The 27,243-nt window shown below is 37.1% G+C and overlaps 1 protein-coding gene across 1 annotated transcript in view; it reads right to left on the bottom strand.

Moving 5' to 3' along the window:
• The window catches only part of LOC139452658 (tyrosine-protein kinase receptor torso-like), a 381,001-nt gene that overhangs the window by 141,350 nt on the left and 212,408 nt on the right, over window positions 1–27,243 (bottom strand). The window contains exons 11-14 of the mRNA XM_071234197.1: window positions 18,563–18,674; window positions 18,239–18,292; window positions 7,183–7,337; window positions 2,438–2,657 (exon numbers count right to left, since the gene is read on the bottom strand). Coding sequence (XP_071090298.1) covers window positions 2,438–2,657; window positions 7,183–7,337; window positions 18,239–18,292; window positions 18,563–18,674 — 541 coding nt within the window. The remainder of the gene's footprint in view (window positions 1–2,437; window positions 2,658–7,182; window positions 7,338–18,238; window positions 18,293–18,562; window positions 18,675–27,243) is intronic.

Consider the following 27,243-nt stretch of genomic DNA (forward strand, 5'->3'; position numbering starts at 1 on the left):
TGATCTTATGAATTCTCGTACACGTAAGCCCCTAGCCTTGACTACAATAGCCAGTAAACATGGCATCAACAGTGTTTGTAATGAATAAGGTTTTGTAGACTACTCACGAGAAAAACTTTCTGCGAAGGTGACTAAGGTTCTTCGGGCTGTGCGTACTGAACTCGGTGCCATAGATAAAGATAATTTGGAAGAAAGCTCGAATTGGGCCTCGGACAGACTCAGAGAAATCTTGGATACCTATACTCACACGCAAAAGAAAGCAAGTGTTTTTAAGCAAATAGGTAACAAACACAGAACCATAAATTGATACGAGTTTTAGCATGTAGTGAAGCCTGATGGTGTTATCAATATTTTTGGTTGCATTTTGGAAGCCCCGAGTCGTCCTGTTTTCCAACCACGGCATCGACAAGCACGACTTCAGTGGGCACAGGGTCATCACAATTAGCATCATCGTGAGTGGACGCGTGTCATCTTCTCTGATGAAAGTCGCTTTTGTGTCTTCCATGCAGACGGAAGAGTCAGAATTTGGCGGTGTCAAGGTGATCGTTTTGCTGACAGAAACGTTGTGGAAAGGGATCCATGGGGTGGACCTACCATCATGATATGGGCAGGGATTGGACTTAATGCAAGACTTGGACCCATGTGCTTTCTGAATGTTGGTCAAGGTCGGGGACACGGCGTCACTGCTCAGCGGTATATCGACCAAGTGATCAGACCCCACGTTGTTCCATTTTTTGCACAACATCAACAACACATTTTCCAGCAGGACAACATTCGTCCCCATGTTGCCAGAGCTGCCATGGCCTTTCTGCAACAACACAATATCTGTGTTCTACCGTGGCCAGCCTTCAGCCCTGGTCTGAACCCCATCGAACACTTGTGGGATGAGGTTCAAAGGCGTCTGCACAATGTGTGCCCAGTCCCTACAACTGCCGATGAACTATGCACAGCTGCTCTGGATATGTGCAGGAGGATCCCTAGGGCCTTCACAAATCGTCTGATCCACTCAATGTACAGGAGATGTGTGGCAGTGATCAATGCTAATCAATGGTGGTCACACCAGGTATTGACTGACATTTTGGGTATTGACCCGAAACTGTGTAAGCCCTTAACCTTTGAAAAAAACAATTATGTCATCTGCCTTTTAATCCATTAAAGTGTCTTCAGTCAAATTTTTGTCAATCTTGCCTTATTAGTATTTCTTGTCTTTACTGTTGAAAATAAATAACATGTAAACTGCATACTCGACTTGCATTTCTTTTGCGTGTGAGTATACTACGATAATTCCACGTTACAGGTACCACCATCCTTTGAGTACAATATAAGGGAATTACGAGGCCTTGACAAGGCAATGCAGACAGTATGGGGAGAACTCATCAATGATATAGCCAAACTTATATAGCTTATGAGAAAACAAAACTTGAACAGGCAGGCGATGAATTCAGTAGACACCGCATTGTGGAAAGATTGCTTAACTTAGAAGACGAAAGATCAGTCTGCCTCGAAGCAGCTTCTAGTAATAGAAAGGCACTACGTTCACAAATCAGTCGAATTCGAGATGCTATCGATCAAGTCCTCAACGCTGGTACTACACTGGCTGATAAAATTAAAACGTTGTTCAGAGAACAAGGGATAACCATTGCCAGTATTTTAACCGCATTGGGATGTATTATATCGACTTTGACCCTAGCATTAACCGGTGGAGGTGGTTTGGGAGGTGGCACACTGCCTAGTGATAAGGGTGGTGTAAAAGAGTGGATAAAAAAGTATTTAAAGTCATTAGGAGAAGCACTGGGAAAGCTCGCTGGGAAAGCCGCATCTGCACTTCCTGGTATAATAGGGAGTATTGTTTCCTGGCTCTTGAATTTATTAGCAAAGACCACCACTTGGCTTAGTCAAAACTTGTGGGCACTGATCGTAGCAATTGCCGGGCTGTTGTATTTATCCGTTAAAGACTATATATGCATTTTACCTGATGATAAGTATTACTTGCTAAACTATAATTATATGAAATGATGTATTAATATTACACCATGATAACTCATAAAAGCACTTGATGTGGATCTAATTATTATAGGAAAACTTAATATACATGTTATATCATCATACAACCCTTAAGTCCATCCGGGTTGCCTTCATTTCGAAAATACCTCTTTTGACCACCTCAATAAATGGCCTGTGTGCGAAATACCCATACTGTCGGAAAGTACATGTTTAATCTCCAACAGTAAGTAAGTAATGTATGGGCTTTTGACCCATTTGTCAAATAAGGGCTTTTGTCTCAAAGAGATTTATACAAGGGGTCTTTTGTCCAAGGGTCTTTTGTCCAAGGGTCTTTTGTCCTAAGGGGATTATGTCAATGAGGGCTTTTGTCCTACAATCCTCTCAGGGCTTACAACATTAATGTAAAGTATCCTATCCATGTAGTATATCTCACCTTTCAGCATTTTCACTGCAACTGTCCTCTTCACAGAGTCCCTCTTATAGTCAGGTGACTCCAAATCAGCTTTCATCACTTTGCCAAATGCTCCCTCACCCAGTGTTTTAATGAAGTGTATTCGTGCTAGGTCAATTTCATAGCCATCACTTATCAATGTTGTCAGTTCCTCCTGGAAGCTTCCTGCACTCCCAACACTGCCATAGAGCGGGTTCAGTTCCTATGGACCATATTACCGGAAAGAGTAAGGCTATAGCTACTTTCAACAATACACATATAGCAGAATGTCATCAATCACCATCACGATGCAACAGAAAAATAACACTCAGGAATGTCCATGCTGCCCATGTTTTTGGGACCATGATCTTGTGGATAAAATATCTGGAGAACAGAAATATAAAGCCGTTGTCATACCAAAAGATGTCAAAAATTAGTACATGTTGTTATGCTTACTGGTGCGTTTGAGCATTAAATATATCTTTAAATAGGCAGATCTTTTCTTCCAATAGAATGCCATAAATGAACAATATTTTCTGGTATGTTATTCAAAGAACTTTAAGTCCCTGTTATATTCTCGATGAGATATTGTTAAAGCAATATTCTACCATGAATTTGGAACATACTTTATTTTGATTGGACAATCGGAGGTATCAAATCCCAACAAACCCCCTCTGATAGAAACAGCCTATTTTGACAGCTGCACCACTTTAGAGGCTAATATTTTTGGAATAGTACTTCTTAACAGTCATTGTCAGTAGACATATCTAAATAATTATATGTTCATAAATAGGCTACCAACTGCAAAGTTGCGGTCTCTGCAACGGCTGTGACATCATATCTTCTGCGTCACAATGAGCGATATGTCATAATAGGGGTGCCCACCACAGGTTAGCTTACAACATTGCCATCCTACATGCTTTCAGTGCCTGTCATAAATTTGAGTGAAGTATTACTGCATAAACAAACTCCTTGAGCATAGAGAGCACCATCATTTGTTAAAGGCTGTTAACAGTGAATCTGTAAATTCTGATCAATAACTCATTCAAAACACTGGAATCAAACCATGCCGCTTCACTCAATATATTTGCTAACACCAGAGGTTTCACGTTTTATAGCGTCATGGTAGAATGGAGATAAACATACTGTGTTGTCAATGTAAAGCCAGGTTCCTTGTAGATTACATGGTGTTAAATGTAACATTTGAAACCTCATGCTGCATGTTCAGTTCCAAATTCAATTTAGTATGCTTAAATCTACAGGTAACCTTGCTCTAAATTGAAAACACAGTATGTTTATCTCCTAATTGAAAATAATGTTGAATTAGGGAAGAAAAAAACTTCAACCTGAAAAGATTTGAAATAATGTTCAGGGAATAAAGTGTATTTGAACAATTTCTAAAAAGTATGATCAAATGTCCACCCACAGTAAGCTGTTAATCTTAGCCTACACTGATAACATAGAATTAGCACCCTGCATTCTGATGGCATTCAATATGTTCAACAATATGCCTCTAAGCCAAACCGTGAAAACAATATATCAGTCTGGCTTATGACCACAGCCTCTAGTTGGGCCAACAACGGCGCCAGCAATATCTCAAAGTACTTGTCTATGTGATGGTGGTCACACCTCTGCATCTACATGATATCTGTCGATCCACTACTTCTGGCACCATGATTTTACATTGCCTTCCTGTCAAACCTGTTGTTCGGTTCAAGAACTATCTTCAAGGCCATGAATGCAAGTGGTACCACGTGACAAATTTGATACCTATCAAAGGAGAGAAAATATCTAAGTATTTAAGTTTACAATAAAGAGTTGTGTTTCAGCTATATCTCGCACACATCATATATATGCTTCAATATAGGTCAGGTAATTTATATCAATGTAAGATTCAAATTCATAATATTACAGTTATCTATAAATGATAGCTACTTGTATATGTGTGTCTTGATACACCTGACATAGGACCAACACTTTAATGAGTCTACTTTGACACGATCATACCAAATCTTTGAAATTTGTATAACCATTGGGCGAGTTGATCCTCTTCAACTTTTTGATATTCCATTGGCACTTTTTGTTATTTTTATCACAGAGTCTAGCTTGAGGAATAACATAAGATAGAGCAGCTTTTCTGGATAAACTTTTGCGACTGGTGACTGCTTCAACCACCTTTTTGAGATTTGTGCGGACAGAGCACTTATGCACAGTGAATGCTGCGCTATAAAAATGCATAAATTATTAATTATTATTTCATTACTTCCTAAATGTTGTTGTAAAATATATTTGCAGATCTGAATAAATAGAATAGATTCTACAGATATTTAAAAATCCGTAAAATTAAAAAACAATAATAAATAATAAAAACCAACTATTAAGAATGTTTTTGAAGAAAATCTACTTTATTATATGAATAGGTTGAATGTAGACATCTATATATAATTACTTTGTTATGATATATACGCAAATAAAGATTTCATTTCCATCTTATTTTATAAATCATGCATTAAGGTATATTAATTTATATATCACTATGTACACTAAAAATAAAGTATTATATGTTGAAATGTGAAGACGTTACTTAACTGATTATTTAAAACGAAAATGTCCAAGTACTCCCTTACCACTTTTTTTCATCCAGGTAGTACATGGACATCTCTTGAACGGTACTATACTCACATGCAAAAGAAACACAAGTGTTTTTAAGCAAATAGGTAACAAACACAGAACCATAAATTGATACGAGTTTTAGCATGAAGTGAAGCCTGATGGTTTTATCAATATTTTTGGTTGCATTTTGGAAGCCCCGAGTAAAAACGCAACAACAAAAAACAAATTGCCAAAATGCACCATTTCAATGAATATGTGAGTATCATGCACCCATTTCTTGCGGAATCGAAAATGCACGAACTGTAACGAACTGTAGTGGATATAAAACTGTGGCCGATTCTTGGACCTACCACTCTATGGTCAACAATTCCACGCCTAACTCAAATTTAGAGAAACCGGGCTATCGGACGTTTGGAAAGCTGGAGAGTCTGTCCAAGATGTTACCCGTCATTTCAACGTTAACATAACCACATTTTACCGTCTCCTGCATCGATACAATGCTACACAGACCACAGATGACCTTTCTCGGAGCGGTCGTCCTAAGGTCACCACACCTCGATAAGATCGGCAGATTACCTGTCAATACCAGTGACATCCCTTCCTAACTTCAAGTGAAAGTGCTCAACAGACCATAGGAACACATAATCGACATATTAGCCGGGACACTGTGATCAGACGTCTCCGTTCCAACAACCTCAGATGTCGCCGACCAGCATGTCGTCCTGTTTTCCAACCACGGCATCGACAAGCATGACCTTAGTGGGCACAGGGTCATCGCAACTGGCATCATTGTGAGTGGAGGCGTGTCATCTTCTCTGATGAAAGTCGCTTTTGTGTCTCCCATGCAGACGGAAGAGCCAGAATTTGGCGGCGTCAAGGTGATCGTTTCGCTGACAGAAATGCTGTGGAAAGGGATCCATGGGGTGGACCTAGCGTCATGATATGGGCAGGGATTGGACTTAATGCAAGACTTGGACCCATGAGCTTTCTGAATGTTGGTCAAGGTCGGGACACGGCGTCACTGCTCAGCGGTATATCGACCAAGTGATCAGACCCCTCATTGTTCCATTTTTTTAACAACATTAACAACACATTTTCCAGCAGGACAACGCTCATCCCCATATTGCCAGAGCTACCATGGCCTTTCTGCAACAACACAACATCAGTGTTCTACTGTGGCCAGCCCTCAGCCCTGATCTGAACCCCATCGAACACTTGTGGGATGAGGTTCAAAGGCGTCTGCACAATGTGTGCCCAGTCCCTACAACTGCCGATGAACTATGCACAGCTGCTCTGGATGTGTGCAGGAGGATCCCTAGGGCCTTCACAAATCGTCTGATCCACTCAATGTACAGGAGATGTGTGGCAGTGATCAATGATAATGGTGGTCACACCAGGTATTGACTGACATTTTGGGTATTGACCCGAAACTGTTTAAGCCCTTAACATTTGAAAAAAACAATTATGTCATCTGCCTTTTAATCCATTAAAGTGTCTTCAGTCCAATTTTTGTCAATCTTGTCCTTTTTCGTATTTCTTGTCTTTACTGTTGAAAATAAATAACATGTATACTGCATACTCGACTTGCGTTTGTTTTGCGTGTGAGTATATTGAGTATATTTACTGAATTTTCGAGTCTTCTTTCGTGGAATGTCGTTACATTTACTTAAAGTCTTAATCTACACCAAAGTTAATACAAATGAGTCGTTTGTAATACACTATCTAAAACCCAAAACAGTGTTGCTTAGCGATAAGGAAAGAAAATGTAGGGGCCTGGCAATTATGTTTGAAAGGTGATCGTGGATGGTTTGTTTAGAAAGTTATCTCCAGCTGTAAAATATGTAAATGGTCTATGAGGAAAACGGATTATGCTTGCCTGTTAATTTAAGGTATTAGCAGTTTACCTAATTAGCTATAAATAAATGTTTGGTGAGTGTCCAGCTACTACCGCTGTCTGGATACTGCTGCCACCGCTCTAAATGTTATTTCCTTGAAGAAAAGAAAACTATAACCGTACCTGTAATTTTTTATTTTGGCCTGCTTGAGGCCTAAACTTGAAAACCATAAACCTCTCATTTGTCTGTCACTTTTACCAACACAAAACAAATACTACATCAATGTTTCAATTCAGATACCTGTTTGGCTGAACATCTTGTCTGTTGCATGGTTAAGTTCGTCTTGAAATGTCTATGGTAGATAAAGAACATGAGTGCTGCCACACAGGCAAGGCAGGCGGGCAGGAGGGCGAGCATGTAGACGTTCTTGTCCACACTCTTCACCAGGTGTGTGTCTGAGAACAAGTTTACAAACAACATTACATATTTCCCAAAAGCAAATATTCCTTTGGGCATACATTAATTGCAAGTGAGTATGTGTACATGTGAAAATAAAATTGAATTGATGTTTTCACATTAAATAAAACCTATAGTTCTTTTCATGTGAAATGCACTGTCTCTTTCAGTGAGTTGCTAATTACCTCACTGGGTGTAAGGAAGACATTGTTATCCCTATCAAACAAGGGAAGGGATTGTTTCGAGAGAATAACTCAAATGTTTCTCATTTCTTTGTATCAGGCAAATGCTGAACTGGTGATTTGTGGTATTGAGGTGGGTTTTTTTAGATTTTGTGTTTAAAAGTTAATTTATGGTTCAAATGAGGTTTCATTTTGCAGTCATCTGTCATAATGTCAGTTGTACTCACCGAACTTTTTGGTATAATGAGGTATATTACATATACATGGTTTGATTTATGCACATATTTAAAACGGCTGAGGATACTGATGACATTATGTTCTTGTTCTGTTTACATCCGTTAGTCAGAATTAGACAATAACCATTTTATTTACGACGTTAAATAAATTAAATGCTTATCTTTACTATTTTAGATCTATTGACATAACCTTATGACATGACATGATTAAATATCAAGCTATGAAACAGATATGGAATCCAATCCAACTCAGTCATCTTATCATCCAAGTAATCAAAAATCTGTAAATGCTTTCGCTGAAGGGATACCCTTTTGATTTAACTATAACTATCAGTGGTATTTCCACATATTAGCATTCTATAAGCTTCCACTATTCTTTTTGTCTGTTTAGTTGGAGGAAATTAATTAACATGCACCCTATGTAATATCAAAATCTTCAAAGATCACGGTTAACCAATCAATGTTCAGAGTTCAAAGTGAATTTCTGCTATCCTAACAGACAGTAGCCCAGTCACTTGTCATGCTCAGTTGTGTTAGCTGGCAAATTGACTCACATCAGCGGGCAGGTAGAAGCCAGAATTCATCCATCTTCCTGTGGCAAGCGAATTAATTAACTGTAAAAGTCCAGCATACACCCTTTCCATACTAGCTAGACTGCAATTATGGAGTTATATTTTGGCTGGACTAACGAGTCTATGCATAGTCCAATCAAAATCGAGAAACGAAATCAACATCCGGTTTGTAAACATGGCTTTCAAGTGCAAATTTAGGTCAACTGTAGGATTTGCAAAAGATGTGTCGACAGGTATTTTGCAAATCTATTCATGATTTTAATCAAGGTGCTGAAATGATTTGATGCACTTCACGAGGTAGGACCCATCTTATTACAATATATATCTTGATGATAATTGATCAGATCAGGCCTTTGAAAGGCATTTAGAAGTGATACACATAAGGAAGAGAATACATGGATGTCAACTTCTTTATAAAGGAGTAAGCATATACTCAAAATGTTGTGTTCCTCATAATAAAGAAGTTGACATTCATATATTCTCTTCCTAATCAATCAGATCGTCTTGATTGGGCGCCACCATTTTGTTGAAATGCAAGTGATATAAAAGGTGGAATCTGATTGTGAATAGGATGGGCATAGAAGGGACATAACTTGTCAAAGCCACTGGTGGCGTAACAATCAAGCCCAGAAATTCCAGCCCAGTATAGCAAGGATGGAAACTGGACTCCCTTGCCTCGGGAAGATGGAATTTATCTTAACCTCTCAAAACGTAACTACATGTGATCTTAACTTGAGACTATATCTGACAACCTCACTTCTTATTACTACATGTGATCTTAACATGAGACTATCTGATACTCTTACTTCATCTAACAACATGTGATCTTAACATGAGACTATCATGATATAACATTTATACTAAGTTATCCTATAATAATTAGATCCACATCAAGTGCTTTTATGAGTTATCATGGTATAATATTTTTACATCATTTCATATAATTATAGTTTAGCAAGTAATACTTATCATCAGGTAAAATGCATATATAAAATATCAGTAGTTTCAGTTATAGCTTTTTAGATAGATGCTAGCCTAAGGTAATGGGAGCGCATCTCCTAGACATACTGTTCAATAAGACAGACGTTAAAATTTTTTTATGTCTACATAGTTTAATAGATTTGAAGCTTTTAGATAAATACTAGCCTAAGGTATCAAGATCCCATCTCCGAGACAAAAGATATATCTACATAGTCTTATAGATTACCTTGAACTATTTTATTTAAGTAAATCTGTCATCACCTATATTAGAATAACATTCAGCAATTACTTCAATTTAGACTCATTAAGGATTAGCCCCCATACAAGCTCGTCTATAGTGCATTAAGGATTAGCCCCAATACAAGCTCGTCTATACCCTTAGCAAAAAGAAATAGTTTTTCACCATTTATTTTCAATTCATTTTTCATTTATTTTCAATTTAAATGGCAAAATCATTGAAATACCATTTTAATGCCATTTATTCATACTCGGAATTGTGGAGAACATCAAAACCTTTTTTTTAGGGTACCATTTAAATACCATTTATATTATAAATTGAGGTTTAATGATAGTCTTAGGCCATTGAAACACTATTTTTGAGATAAATGGAATTTAAATGTTCTCCAAAATCAAATATAAATGGTAACACAACCAACTCGCCATTTTTTTTCATTTAAATACCATTTATTTCTCACACCATTTATTACTGAAGCATTTTTCAGAGAGGTTGAAGCATGCATAGTTAGTATATTTATAAACTGCAACATACATCATGTATGTATGTATATATATAAATATATATAATAAAATAATAAAGTCCATGTTAGTCCATCATCAGAGTTACACTGAAGAGCTGTCATGAGACAGCGAAAGTACTATGTCTGAAACTGATATAAAGAAGATGATGGACTAACGTGGACTTTATTATTTTATTATTTTATTATATATTACATGTACACCGAGTGAACATTTACCTCATTTTTGGATATATATATATATATTATAGTGGTATACATGGACATAGCTACATAAAGATGTACATGTACAATATGTTATATAAAGAGACCAAAACTAGAAAACAACTGAGATAATAATGTATGCACATGTACCCTGTAATACTCATGTTAATTATATATAACTTTCTGAAAATTATTGCAGATGGCATCAAATATTGCATTATTTAATCAGGGTCAAATCTACCCCTGCGTCCCGCGTCTCTGACGCATTAAATGTTTTTATACGCACGTCCTCGAGGACGCAAGGTTTTCATGAAACACAAATGTCCTTTTTTTTGTGGAAAATCAATATCAACGTTTTTAACGAAGTTTTCTTTTGTCTAAATGTGTGCATAAACAAGATTTTGGTCAATCGATTTTCCATGGAAAGTCCCGGTCTAAAAATAACTTAAAACGCATGTGCGACGTTTTTCTTTAAAATGCGATAGCTGATTGGTTGTCAATAAGCAAGTGACCAGTCGTAAGCAAGCTTGTATATGACTTCGGTTTCTGTTGTAGATAATTTCTCTAGCTTTCACATTCTCAAAAAACTTTGTCATCGATGTTTGGTCAGAATGATACAATTGAGACAAGTGAAACTGAGCACGGCAAGTCTCAGTCAGCCAATGAACCTGTCAGAAAACAGAAAGTAAGAACATTCCAGTCAAATTGGCTAACTGCACACCGCTCGTGGTTGATATACAATAAGTAAAGCGACTTCATGTATCGCAAGCTTAAATTTGCACCGAAAATGGTAAAACAAATGGCATGACACGTAACGCTAAGTGCAGAAATTTCCAAAATAGTACCTTAACCATGCATATAAATAATAATGATCATAAATTGTCAATTCAGACTCCGAAACTTCGTGAAGATTTGCAGGTAGCACGTGCATGTATGACAGCAAAACAAGATAAAGCAGCTGTCGCCTTGTTGAAATCTGTACACTGGTTAGCTTGTGAAAACGTCCCCCTGACAAAATTTAAAAGTTTTATTGACTTTTTACATGAATTTGAAACAGAAAATATTGAAGTTCTCAAGGAGGATAAAGTCAACTATGATTTCCTAACCACTGCCAATGATCTCCTAAAATCTATGTCTGATGTGATTGAGGACAAATTGCGGATTAAGTTAGAAAAATCTCCGTTTGTTACTGCTTTGGCAGACGAAAGTACAGACATCACCAACCACAAACGCCTTGTTATTTATTGCCAAATAATAGAAGATATGGTGCCTAGCACTCATTTTGTCACAAACATTGAGTGCACAGATACGACAGGGAAAGGAATTGCAGTGGCAATTTGGATGAATTGGAGAAACGTGGTGTCCCCCCACAAAAGTGGGTCTTGGATCAGATGGTGCATCTGCGATGACTGGGAAGTACAATGGTAAATTCATGTGTTCAAACTGCCTATCCAATTTGTTGCATTATATATATTTGTATGCAAATATAATTGTCACCGCTGCTGTGCATTGGTTCTATAGGGCATTGTATTTTGCCGGGCCAAAGGAGAGACATTCATGTATTCATAGTTTAAACAGGATTTTAAGCCAGTAGAATCATTAATTTCTGCTTACATGCTATTTATCTTAAAAAATAACACCATTTGATTTCCATTTATTTTCAGGGTTTTTTTAAATGGTACCATTCATTTTCAGGTTGTTTTTTAAATGGTACCATTTATTTTACAGTTATTTGTCATTTAAATACCATTTTTAAGGTACTTAGCATATTACCATATAAGGAAAAGATAATTTAAATATTTCGGCTTAAATAAATGGAGAGTCAATGGAGGTTTAGTGGTTTTGAGAGAAAAAATAGTATTTAAATGGAAAGTCAATGGTGTATTACACATAGCAACACATCGTACATAGTGGGCATATACCATCCAACAGGAAAGAAAAATGGCATTTAAATGGAGTTTCAGTGGTACAAAAATAAATGGGGAAAAAATAGTTTTTCAATGACATTTCATTTCGATAAGTTCTATTGTTCTAATTTTTTTTAAATACATACTGTTGCAAAATGTTAGGCAGAAGGGGTTTGACTCTCATACCAAGCAGACCTCTCTCCCACAGCCCGGAGGGTTGTACCAACTCTCTGTAGCACCCTCAGTTATTTTCTAAGATATTGTAAATTGTTAATTGTTCTTGTAAATAAAATTGTGATTAGTCCCCTGTGACTCCGGCTCTTTGCTGACTAATTCCCCAAGAGAACCAGCACGCCATTTGGAAGGTTTTGTTCATGCAAACATTCCATAATAATACTGTTGGATACTCTCACTTCATCTAACTACATGTGATCTTAACATAAGACTATCTGATACTCTTAATTCAGCTCACTACATGTGATCTTAACATAAGACAATCTGATACTCTTAATTCAGCTCACTACATGTGATCTTAACATGAGACTATCTGATACTCTTACTTCATCTCACTACATGTGATCTTCACATGAGACTATCTGATACTCTTACTTCAAATTACTTCATGTGATCTTAACTTGAGACTATCTGATACTCTTACTTCATCTAACATCATGTGATCATAACATAAGACTATCTGATACTCTTACTTCAAATTACTTCATGTGATCTGAACTTGAGACTATCTAATAGTCTCACTTCATCTCACTACATGTGATCTTAACTTGAGACTATCTGATAGTCTCACTTCATCTAACTACATGTGATCTTGACTTGATACTGTTGGATACTCTTACTTCATCTAACTACATGTGATCTTAACATAAGACTATCTGATAGTATTACTTCATCTAACTACATTTGATCTTAACATGAGACTATCTGATACTCTTACTTCATTTAACTACATGTGATCTTAACATAAGACTATCTGATAGTCTCACTTCATCTAACTACATGTGATCTTCACATGAGACTATCTGATACTCTTACTTCAAATTACTTCATGTGATCTTAACTTGAGACTATCTGATACTCTTACTTCATCTAACATCATGTGATCATAACATAAGACTATCTGATACTCTTACTTCAAATTACTTCATGTGATCTGAACTTGAGACTATCTAATAGTCTCACTTCATCTCACTACATGTGATCTTAACTTGAGACTATCTGATAGTCTCACTTCATCTAACTACATGTGATCTTGACTTGATACTGTTGGATACTCTTACTTCATCTAACTACATGTGATCTTAACATAAGACTATCTGATACACTTACTTCATCTAACTACATGTGATCTTACCATAAGACAATCTGATACTCTTAATTCAGCTCACTACATGTGATCTTACCTTGAGACTATCTGATACTCTTACTTCAAATGACTTCATGTGATCAGAACTTGAGACTATCTGATACTCTTATTTCATCTAACTACATGTGATCTTAACTTGAGACTATCTGATAATCTCACTTCATCTCACTACATGTGATCTTAACTTGAGACTATCTGATAGTCTCACTTCATCTCACTACATGTGATCTTAACTTGATACTGTCGGATACTCTTACTTCATCTAACTACATGTGATCTTAACATAAGACTATCTGATACACTTACTTCATCTAACTACATGTGATCTTACCATAAGACAATCTGATACTCTTAATTCAGCTCACTACATGTGATCTTAACTTGAGACTATCTGATACTCTTATTTCATCTAACTACATGTGATCTTAACTTGAGACTATCTGATAGTCTCACTTCATCTCACTACATGTGATCTTCACATGAGACTATCTGATACTCTTACTTCATCTAACTACATGTGATCTTAACTTGAGACTATCTGATAGTCTCACTTCATCTAACTACATGTGATCTTCATATAAGACTATCTGATACTCTTACTTCATCTAACTACATCTGGTCTTAACTTGATACTGTCAGATACTCTTACTTCATCTAACTACATAGGATCTTAACTTGACTAGATTCTGCAGTCAAATCAAATTTTCTCAAGTTGATCTGAGGACCCCAAGCTACCCCGTACCAATGTTGATGTTGTCATGCTTATGAGGGCATGCAGATTATGACTGATATGTATTCATTAAAATACAACTGATCAACAGGCATCAACAGTATTGGTTTGGCCCATTCAGTTCACTTTTAGAGGGTTGAAAGGCATTATGTGACATTTAGATAAAATCACTGAACTGAATCTTTGTTTATGTAAGGCTGTTGGGAAAACTTGATGTAGGCAATACTTGATGATTTGTATCAATGTAGCTCCAGTCCTGATGCAGTCCTGTAATGATGCAGTTGTAGCCATGATCGTCCTAGTGCCTCCGAACTTCTTTAACTGTTATTCTCTCTCACTCTCTGCAGAAGTCTTGCCCCACACCCCACACCACTATATCATATATTTTAGCTTCAACACCTGGCAAATCTTTTACCATATTGGGTGCAGGCTTAACACCAACAGCACTCTCATGAAATTATACCTTTCAATGGTGGTACTGAAAGTGCACAGCTTTGATGATTCTTCATCTAAATAAATCTGCCAAAATCAGGAAACTGCATCCAATTATGAAACATCAAAACACTGTAGCTTAAGCATAAGAACTACAACTTCCTCAATGGTCTTCATAGGGAAGTGTTCTCTACAAACTAAAGACAAATCTAAACTTGGTTTGGCTTCACCAATACCTCCATGCCATCCACCCACTCAGTTGGGCCTGTTTGTCTCACTGTGACAACTGAGCTCTCCATTCTGTCTAGATGCACCTTGACTTTGGGACGAAGAGCATGCAAGAGCAAGTTTTCGGGGATGGGAATCACTGGAGTGTGTTCAGCTTTCAGCTTGATTACATTAGTCCCTGGTAGGCACCCCAAACCTTCAAATACATCTAGATAGTCACTCAACTTTCTCAGTTATATCTGGATTGTTTGTTTCTGATCATCAACAAGCATGATTGTTGAGAAGATGATTACTGCGCATGTGTAGATGACAGGAAGTCACATACAACAACTACAAATATGAGTCTCAATGGACATGTCTTACAGTCACACAGACTGTCACATGTGACATGGTCAACAGGTCAGATGGAAGACCACCTGGATAACATATTAAACAAGTTCATCAGTATAGCCAACGCACAAGCAGTAGTGCCTCGATCAAGAGAGAGACAGTAAATTTGATGGAGATTCGGAAACTATCGCCTAAACTCATTGGACGCAAACTTTGCCCCATGTCTAATTGATGGGGGCTACCTGGCAAAAGAAAACAAGGGCTTCAGCCATCAGGGGCATGACGGACGATGGTAAAAATGTCCTAGATGCCCCAGACAAATTACACAACAAATACACGTAAGCAGTTTAGAACTCATGCTTGGCCAAATTGTCAATTATTGCCAAATAATTTCATGAAATAGCATGAATAAAAGTCAATAGGTTGGACATTTCAGTCAACAGGTGCTCATTTCATTGACTTTGCCACATAAACTCAACCTAAATTCAAGAGTCCCGATGATTTGCATCAAAGATTCATGACCATTGTGAGGACACTTTACTCCGTCCTGAAGACGGTATCATCAACCATGGCAATGCACCAGAAGCAAATCAGGAGCTGTCTTCATCATTGGTTCATTGGAATATGAACCAAAGTGAAAGTAAATTCTTATAATTTTTTATTACATTTTCTTACCTCAAAGGTAAATTTTATTTTGTACATGTGACTTCATGTTTACACTGACAGCCATACAACAACCAGCTATATCGCGGAATAAAATAGTTCCTCAAAAAGAGAGGTGACATGAGCGTATGGATGCACAACTTGCTCTTCAGAAACGTCTTATGCAACACATGCATTCAAATAATATCACCATAAGATGAGAAAGGTCTGTTAAGAACTACCTCAGTATGTCAGTCACAATGACAGCACATCGTAATACATTTACATTAAGTACAAGATGGCCGACATGATAAACGTGACAGGAGAGATTTTTGGAGTTGCTAATGAACAAGGGGGCGGTTACATGTTTTAGTAATCACTGATCAATTGGCCGATCATTGAAAGGTGATTTAAGATGTGTCAAATAGACACTAAAATAAACTCATAGATTGCTGTAGGTGGTCACTGCCAGCCTAGACAAGTCGATACTACCATAGTTTGGATCTGCATTTCTTTGTTTTGTTAGGATGGGTTGTAGCGAGGATTTTCGTGAACGACTGTGCAGTCAAACTCTGACGTTTCTCAATGTATACTAAAACGCTGAGATCAACATTATAGGGTCTAAATGATCAGAAAGAACGCTTCAGTACGTATTCGTTCTAGGGAATCCCCAGGGTTTTTGCCAGGAATGTGGAAGTAGTCCGCCAGTGTTTACGTCATTTCAAGAACACGGTCTCGTGAAAAACGTATGAACATCAAATTGTGTCGTTCATACACTTATGAATGTCAATTTCGCAATCAGTTGAGCGACTTATCATCCAATTAAAAAAACGTATATAGTGTAAACTTCAAATTAAAAAAATATTTTTGGTTGAACTGCCAAAATTAGTTACACAACTTTATGATACAAAAACTGACATTGTTTAAAGGACCATTTCAAAGATTCGATTCGAGATCCGGGTGGCCTAACCAATACTTACATATGTGCCTGTGTTGTGGTACTTGTGTGCGAATTAATTTGATTAATGACGTAATGTCGTCCAAGCAAACACGTGACAGAACATTTATTTTGCATCAATGATACTCTGTGAATACCTGTATTCATCTGAAAATATATTTCTTAATCTCAAAGTAAAGCATAATCATTTTACATCTTTTAACATACAATCAATATTATGTTACATGGCAGTGTAGTGTTGTAATTATTTCTATTGAGATTCAGTAGTAGCTCATAGCATTGTGTTTTGAAAATGTTAGTTGTCAGGAATGTAGTATATCTAATGTAAGTAGTGGTGTGGAAGTTACTATATTTAGATGCTTTAGGAGTAAAGTGTAATCTGGAATCTTTTAGAACAGCTAGACTACTTCAGCACTTTATAGAACCTTTTGGAAGGTATTTAGACTATATAAGGGGGCAAGAGCATGTATCACATTACATCTCACATTACATCAAGACCAGTTGTCGTGTGATGATCATTGTTTTCACCTTGGATATCCAGCCTAGGGTTGTATGGAAGCTTGACCGCTGTTGTTGCAAGGTGAAATATTATTATCACTGACTTATTGCTATCACAATGCACAATAATTTGTATTGATTTGTATACCTAGTTAATTTAATAATATAATTGTTACTTGTATACAATTTCTTTGTTGTTTGTTAGTTTAACACTGAATTCTTTTATGTTTAGATATGTGGGTTCACGGTATTAGTGTGATTTGTATTTTCCATGCAGTATGCATTAACCATGACTTTTCAGCACTTATAGAATAACTGAGGTTTTATACATCCTATAGCAATGATCCTGAATGACAGGGGCTTCAAATATTATTAATCTTTACAGGGATATCTTCTGAATGTCAAGCAAACACGTTCACAACAAGGCTGTCCTACCATGTCATATACTGAATTCTGACCATATTTGACAAGTTACTTCATGAGAAGTAAACCATCTAATCCTTAAATTGTTTATTGGGCACTTTGTTATGGCCTATCATGTTTCTGGGCAGAGAGCCTGAACTAAAGCTCCAATATGATAGGTAAGAATGCATTGCTTCAGGACATTCACATTTTTCGCATTAATTTCATTATTTAAAGTAGTCCATAGCATACAAGTTACTTCTAAATTATAGTAAATGAACTGGTTTAAGCAGTTACACTTTATTTTACTATTTAATCTCTTATACCTTTCTTCATCATTTTACCACCATCAACAGGCTGCCACAAAAGACTCCCATATATTTCCCAACAGTTTTGTTGCAATTGTTGGACTCTTCACCTGTGAGAGTGGGCATCAAACGGTATAAAGATATGGTTACTTACTTATTGATATATTGCTATTTCCTGCCATACCCAGAATGCCTTTGTAGGGAGCTCCTGAAACAGTATCAGCAACAAGGTATTATACAATATCTGACAAATCAACCATTTCATGCAGCAGCTGATTACTGTATTGATTAACTCAAGACATTCACACACAAGAAATAAAACTGAACTGTCCCTTCCAAAAACAATGTTTATTTATTGACCATTTTCATTATTGGCACTGCTCTTATATTATTTCAGATGTCAGAAAATTATGCATCAAGCTTTGGGCAGTTGGTAATGAGATTTGTGTACCGGTATACCTTGGAATTATGCACTCACCAAGTACCAGGAGTACTGTGGCCGATGTTCTGCCGCCCTGGCTGACAGCCTTTACTGATAGAAGGTATTCTGAATCCATGTGAAGATTAGGTAGTACCAGGTGTGTTTGTTGCTAGAGGAAGACAAAAAAATTATTCAATATTTGCAAAATCTGTGCTTAGAACAGAAAACAAGGCCAGTTCAATGACTTATCTTGGCCAATATGGTACGACGCAAAAGGTGAGGGGGGAGGCATGGATGGAGTTTGAAGGAGAAGAGAAATGCATTGTTGAATGAAATTGTTTAGTAGCACATATATATATATTTTGTTGGACTGCCTTAAACATAGCTTCATTATCTGTAACAACATGACTATGTTTTGCCATAGACCAATAGGTGTACATCAACAGGTATGTTATGAACAATACTTTTAAGGCTGTTAAACATAATTTCACGCTGATGTCTAAACAATGTACATTCCACGAGATAATGATATGCATTTTCACATGTATTTGAACATGTACAGTTTAGGTGATCTTTTACACCAATTCAGTATAAATCATACTTCAATTGACTGCACATGTGTTTACTAACACATGCAAATGACATTGGATGGTGCTTTAAAAAGAATCATTACAACAAGTAATCTTAGAATTTCGGTCTGATAATGAAATAGGTAGACCACTAACAATGCATGCAGCTTCTAATTGTGATTGTTCTAATTTCTCACCCAACCATCCCATATCTCACATGTGTAGTGTGGTTTTATGAACATTTGATATTTAAGAAAATAACAACAAGAGGGAATTGTTTATCATACAATAAAACACTGCAGAAAAAATAAACCATGAGGGGTGCAGCCCCCGATCAGTTTATTCTCCCTGCAGTGTTTTATTGTATGATAAACAACAACCACAAGTGGTTTATTTCTCATACGAAATATCAACATTATGTACCGGCTCTTTAAGGATGTTGATAAAATGTACAAGTTTTAAAAGTATTTACCAAAATTTTCATAATGATGACTCTCTAAACAGAATCCACCCTGGAAATGTGGAACAAGTCCATTTTACAAACAGGTGGGTCAAGTTTGAAATTTCCCGCATATTCTCACAATCTTAAAGTTGATTGAGGTGGCGCTGCACTGTGGCGACATGCACGGTTGGAAAACGCTCAAAGATTTTTATGCATATTGTGCTTATTGTGATTGCTGCTAAGTCATTCTTGTATCTGCAGTTATTTACAACGGGGAAAAGGACTACTATCACTGTGACAGTGATGATATTGTTAATTTTGTTGTTTTCACAACATAACATAGCAGCTATCGTGCCTCTATCACCATACGCTCCGAAAGGGAACAGTTACTCCAGCTTATTGGATACACCAATGTCAGAGACTTGCATATGTAATTACCCTTATAATGTACACAGGAGGAAAGGACAGGCTTGTGCCGTAAACGAGATGAGAGAGACAGACTGAGGCGAGAGAATAAAATCACGCAAAACCAGATCTCCATGACCTACTATTTTGGTGGCAAATGTGCGCTCTCTAAGACGTCACTAAACAAACTACAAGCCTGTTTGAAGTTTATGTATGAATTCCGAGAAAGCTGCCTACTTTGTTTCACTTAAGCTTGGTTAAACGCTGACATAGAGAACTCTAGCCTCAAAATTGATGGTTTCCGAAACACCTTTCAGAAATGATAGAGACATCAACATAACAGCAAAATCTATCGGCGATGGTGTGTGTATACATGTATATGTAAACCAGAGGTGATATAAGCACGTTATAGTGAGGGGCATGGTGCGAACCGAAGATGTGGAGTAACTGTCTGTTTCATTACGACCCTTCTATGTTCAAGAAAATTCGGACAGATATTTGTCAGTATTGTGTATGGGCTGCTGACGTTATTTATAAACGTGTGGATAAACATGACCTCTATGTTGATGCACAAAAATGTATTCTAAGGGATTTTAATTACTGCAGTCTCAAGAAAACATTGCCTCACTACAGTCAATATGCCCCAACGAGGAAAGATAGGACGATTGACCTGTGGTACGCTAATGTCAAGGACGCTTTCAAATCTTACGCCAAAGCTCCACTTGGAACATCAGATCACAATTCAGTCGATTAAGACCCTACCTAAAAGCAAAAATTAAAATCCGACAAACCAACATATAACACAGTGAAATCGTGGACACCACATTCTCTTGATCAATTGAAAGGGTGCTTTGATTGTATAGCTTGGGATGTGTTTGAGAAATCTAGCATGGACCTTGACGAGTTGCTTGATGTTGTCACTCATTACATAAACTTTTGTATTGACTGTATTGTGCCTTCAAACACTATCAAGATCTTTCCGAACAATAAGCCGTGGAAAGAAAAGAGCTTTTTGTGTTGGGGACAAGTTGAAGGTTTAATCTGTTCAGAAAGAAATATCACATGCCATGGATTAATGTAAACTTCAATACAAGTCAAAAATAGAAAGACACTTTGCTGATTGTGATCTTTGACGGGCTTGAAAGGGCGTTAAGACAATAATTGAGACAGATAAGAAACGAGCAGAAATAAGTGTTGCAGATAACTTGAACTTTGCCAATGAGTTGAATATGTTCTACTCTCGCTTTGACACTACAGACTTCAGTAAAGAAAAAGAAATGTTGTTTAGAAATGCTTTATCGGATTGTGAAACACTAGAAGTAACTACTTGTGATGTGCTACAATCATTTTCTAAAATAAATGTCTGCAAAGCTACAGGTCCTGATAATCTATGCAGTATGGTGTTGAAGAAATGTCGTAATCAACTGAATAATATCTTCAAAAAATCTGTCAATTTCTATCGAAACTTATGTTATTCCTTTACTTTGGAGGACATCTTATGTTATCCCTGTTACAAAAATTCTGAATCCTTCTGTTAATTACTAACCCATTTTAACATCCATACCTATGAAATGCCAAGAACATATTGTTAAAATTTTACTTTTTAAACAGATAGAACATTCGCTTGATCCACGTCAATTTGCCTACAGCCCCAGGAGAGGAGTCGAGGATGCCACTCTTACACAGTTAAACAATACATACAAACATTGTGAAACTTCCAATTCATTTATACATATCTTGTTTGTCGACTTCTCCTCTGCTTTTAATACCATACAACATCATCTGCTTATGCAAAAATTATCTAACATGTGTGCTAATTCATATTATTAAAAGGATAGAATCTTTTCTTGTGAACAGACCTGTTTGTGACTGTAGTGTGAGTGAGTGAGTGAGTTTGGTTTTACACCGCTTTTAGCAATATTCAAGCAATATCAGGGCGGGGCACACCAGAAATGGGCTTCACACATTGTACCCATGTCGGGATTCGAACCTGGGTCTTCAGCATGACGAGCGAACGCTTTAACCACTAGGCTACCCGACCGCCCCTTGTGACTGAAAATTGTATCAAATCATCTGTGACCTTTTCATCTACTGGTGCCCCCAAGATTGTCTGCTCTCTCCTGTTTTATTTATTTTATACACAAATGACAGTATCAGTAAATTTAAAAATTGCTTAATCGTTAAGTTTGCAGATGACGCAGCGCTGGCCGGATTCAGAAAGCTCCCTAAAACTGATTATCGCTCCCAAATTTCAAAATGTGTTCAATGGTGCAAGATTAATTTTCTTACTCTAAATGTTAAAAAGAAAAAGGAAATGATTACAGATTTCAGAGAAAGAAGACCAAAATATTGATTTGGTTGAACAATATCATTATCTTGGCCCCATTATTCATTCGAAACTCACTTGGAATGCTAACACGGAGCATAATTATAAAAAGTGCAAAAAGCTATTTAATCTCTTCCACTTTTGTCCACTTTTGAGGATAGAATATGCAGTTTTCATTAATAATTTATGACAAATTTTGTCTGGGCCAGACGCTTTGTTCACAGGCAAACATTTTTATTATTTCTTCAGCATCTTTTCTTGATATCACTAGTTTGTTCATCTTTGTCTCTGTATGTAGTGTGAAATCAGGCTTGGATGTTTTTGAATTGTTAACATTTGATACAGATCTAACATATTTATTCAGTTTCTCTGCCTTTTCAATATCACTAAAATTTGTCAAGTTCCGTCCGTATGATACTGCTTTTAGGGCCAGAGATTTTCACAACATAGTGTAAACCTTTCCAGTAAGAGGTTTTGTTTTCTGCATGTAATTCTGATAGCAATTCACAGAGGTTTGAATAAAAAAAATTATTCTGACATTTCATATTATTTACTTTGCTCCTCTAATGTTTATAAGCCTGAATGTCATTTACCTTTTTACACTAGTCAGCCTTCCTTTTTAAGCTTTCACTTTCCTAGATTCTCTTCTTAAACTGAAATCATACCAAGGTTTGTCCCTTGGACGGATGGTTACCATTTTGTTTAGAATGCATATTTTAATATATTTATTCAAGTGTTCATGAAAGAGAATACATGCTTGTCAACATTTGAATTTTGACTAAATAGTTCTTTCCACCTAGTATTTTCAATGAGCGAATTTAGTTTATCATAATCACCATTGTAAAACAAGAAATTTCTATTTTATATGCTGATTTCATTTGGAAATTAGTATTTATTTTTATGTAAGTTCACCTATGTTTGCAAATTATATTAATTGTCAAAATTAATCACACCACTGTTGATATGTTCACTGATAATAGGATCCAACAAGACAGAAAGTGAGCAGGGTTCACTAATACCCATAATTTCCACGCCCAAAACATGAAAAAAGCAATATTTTCTCAGAAAATCAACTTATCGAAATGAAACTTTGCACTGCACCTCTTCTAATGGTATAGAAACTGTACCCCCAATTGGAAAGAATGCATGAAGATATTTTCAAGTACCGGTAATATGTTAAAGCAAAAAAAACTTCAAAACAAGTTCAAAACATGAAAATTAAAATTTGCACTGCACCTCTTCTATTAGTATGGAAACTGTTCCCTAAATTTGAAAAGAATCCATGGAGAAGTTTTCAAGTAATAGGTCACACATATGCTGAAGTAAAAGAATTAAGTCAAAGTATGAAAAAGAAGAAGAAGTATTTTATCAGAAAATCCAAATATTTAAATCAAACTTTGCACTGCATAGGTATAAAAAGTGTTCACCAAGTTTGAATAGAATCTATCTATCTAATCTCGGAAGGACAGACTGAATTCCTTGTTATAACTATGTACCCCCACTGTTTTAGGTCGGGGTATAATAAACTACTGATAGGCTCAGTTATGATATTGAGTAGATTTTTCAGTTTATGGATTCATTTACATATAAGTTCCTATACAATAACATATTTTCATCTGTGTCAATGATGGTAACCTTTTCATGAAATATCCAGGGCATTTTCAATGCTATCATCCTAGTGAGTCTAAAAGTTACTAGAGGTAAAAATACTGTTTTCAAAGTTTAAGGTCAGTGAAATGAAAAATGTGAGTGTTTAGTTAGTGATAATCCACATATTTGTGATGCTATTTACATGAGAGTCTAGTTATTTTAATTTCCTGATTTACATTGCCACAAGACCTTAACAGGTTGTCAACACCCTGAAATGTCAATAGAAACAGTTATATCACACAAGCTGCTGGTGACATAGATACTTAATCAATTTTGCATAAATAATCAGGATTAATATACAAATATGAAACAAGAAAGAAATTTTCATCAATGATTCCTAATCTGCAAAAATGAATGTAACTTGTAACTCTTAATCTTACACACTTTCAAAGCAGATAAGTCCTCCAAGGCACAATTATTGGCTGTGCAGCCCTGGGGCGTATCTTATCCAATGATCAGCCCCTAAGGGAAAACTTTTTCAATTGATCTTTTCTTCACTCACCCGGTAGGTGCGCTGACCCAGGCCAAAGTTAAATGGATAGTAAATGTGGCATGCGCCAGACAAGCAGTATGTGTTCCTGTCAAGTATGTAGATCGTCAACCAGTAAAGCCATCACCTTTAATGGTCACACTGGTGTACAGGCAGTATATCGTTTTTCCTAAACAATAGTATATCTATTTTCATGTCTAGAAATGTATGTTCCATGATTCAGTGATGAATCAGGGACGACTACAACGACTGCTTATGAGGGGTTGCTGAAAAGTTCTGAGCCTAACTATTATGGACTGCATTGATGGATTTGGTTCCTAACAATATTTTAACATAATCCCTTCTGGGGACCACACACTTTTGCAAACGATGTTGAAGTGCCTAGATCACACTGGTGCACAAAGAATCTGCCAGGTGGTGTAAAATGTCCTCCACAGCAAAATTGACATATCAACTTTTACATAAATGCTTAACCAGTTCTTTCTTCAAGTTTGTGAAGAGGTGAAAATCTACTTAAACAGATTAGCATTGTATTGTCCTCATGAAATCCTAGAACATTGAAGCCATCAGCTTTTAGCTGATGGAACAGACTTTGCTATATTCTTCTTCACAACTTTGACTATTGTTTAGTCTCTGGTTGACAGTGGTGAACCTAAAACACGTTCATGGTAACAAATCTCTAAACAAAACCAGTTAGGTCTGCTTCAAAGTAAAATAAGTTCTCACAAGAGATTACGAACCTGGAAGCTTTCATGACCAGTTCATTCCTCAAAATGTTTTCAACTCTCTTATGTGATATGCCTATTCTATTGGCTATTCTGTAGTGAGTCGTCAATCATATGTATTTTATCAAACATTTGCTTAGTGATGACAGTTGAATGTCTGTCTGATCTTGAATCGTCTTCTTAACAAGCGGCTTCTACGTTGTTAGCCATCCTAAATAGTTGTTAGAATACTGCATATCGTGCCAAATACCTTAGTGCATGTGCAGAGCAGTCACTTCTTTCCAAGAAACATCCACTAGATGCATGTTCCAAGATGCCTACCTAAAATATCAAAGGCGCCAACCGTACTTTATCTTGTATTATAGTACACTTTTTGAGGTAAGTCATAATGGACTGACATCATGGCTCTGTTCAAAACCCCTCCCCAGTATCCTTGGTAACATGCAAACAAGCAGGATGTCTCATCCATATCAATTTTGGTGAAAGAGTTTCTTTAAACTTGTCAAATATTTAAATATTATTACCTACGAATTAAGTCTCTCCGGAAAAGGAATGAGCAATCCTTGAAAAATGTCATAACCACATATACACCCGTTGCTCAGTGTACTGCATTTAACAATATACAGCAGTCAAACAAAACGGCTGCTGTTGCTCTTCCTCCGCCATGTTTGTCCCATGGATATGCCACATCACACCCAAGGTCATCGATTGACGTTGGTTATGGTATCAAAGTAGCACAATAAACTCAGTGAGCACACTATTTCATGGCTTGCATTTGCCGCAGTCTGCAAATATTAATGGTGGAAACAAATTTGCTACTTGTAGGACAAGAAACACCTCACCTCACATAACCAGTGACACCAAACTTTTGCTATGTTTACATGTCTTAGCTTGTCCCTACGATGCACTTTCGTGATTAATTTGAACAAATAGTAGTATTGACGATGAAGGGACAGGGGCACCCAGGTCAGGTCAGGCACAGAAAATGCCTACATGGGGGTCTTAAGTTTGATGGCACTCATGAAGAGCAACCTCCTCATGGTGAGTGCTGGGTAGCGCTAATAGCTTTTCCCCCTGTGTGGAACCGAGGCAGAATATTTCCACAGCACCCCATTGCTGGTCGTAAGAGGCGACCAAAGTGGGCAGCCCGTTTGCCGTGGGTTGCGTCCCTGTGTTGGCGGAGGACGGGAGTCTGGTAGTTGAGGGCACTGGTTTCTGGAACTGTGTTCCTTTGCCCAACACACTACTTCGACCCTTACTTCGCCTAGACGGGTGGTAAGATGGGCCCGGTCTTATCAATCAGCTGGTCATGCCAGGCCCTGTGCATAATATTGTGTTTGCACAAATGTGATTTATATTAATGTATTATTTGGTCTTGGTCATGTATTATATGTTTGACTTCCCAAATTATTATGTAAACGTTTCCTAGAGTCTTATGCCAGAAGGCGGTGGCTCATGGGCCAATCTGGTGATACGGACCGCTGAATTCTGTGTTTTTATTGAAAAATGACATGGGCCGAGCCAGCCTGACATTTCTCTTTTAATAACATCAGCTATTCACGTCTTTATTTCTGGAGTATCACATTCCTGTAACCCTGATGTTGCAGACTGGTTTCCACTGCAACTTCGTCCTTGTTGACACTCGATGGCGGGTGGGGAGCAGAAATGCTGAACAATCTTCTCATATCATGGCTACCACCACACTCACTGGTTCATCAAAAGCTAATAAAAGAAGGCACCTTTCTTCGTCATCTGATGAGGAATATCCAATAATGTCAGAATCTTGGCCAAGATTTTTAGTCATTTCAACCATAGATGATAGTCCTTTAAAACTTAACCCATTTGCGATCTCCAAGGGTATCCAAAGTGCCTGTGGGGAGGATAAGAACGCTACACGTCTCCGTGGTGGATCAATCCTTGTGGAATATGCACAGAGACAGCAATCCTCAATCTGTTGGGCCTCCAGCAGTTTGTCAATACATGGGTTGTTGTCTCAGTGCACAAGACACTGAACTCTAGTAGGGGCATCATTCGAGATCGAGCTCGCTGTCTGTCAGATATGACAGAAGAAGAGATCACAACTGAATTAAAACCTCAAGGTGTCACCGCAGTTAAGCGGTTTACTAGAAAA

This window comes from Haliotis cracherodii, unplaced genomic scaffold (assembly GCF_022045235.1).
Source record: "Haliotis cracherodii isolate W230 unplaced genomic scaffold, xgHalCrac1.p SCAF_9, whole genome shotgun sequence".
Classification (NCBI taxonomy): domain Eukaryota; kingdom Metazoa; phylum Mollusca; class Gastropoda; order Lepetellida; family Haliotidae; genus Haliotis; species Haliotis cracherodii.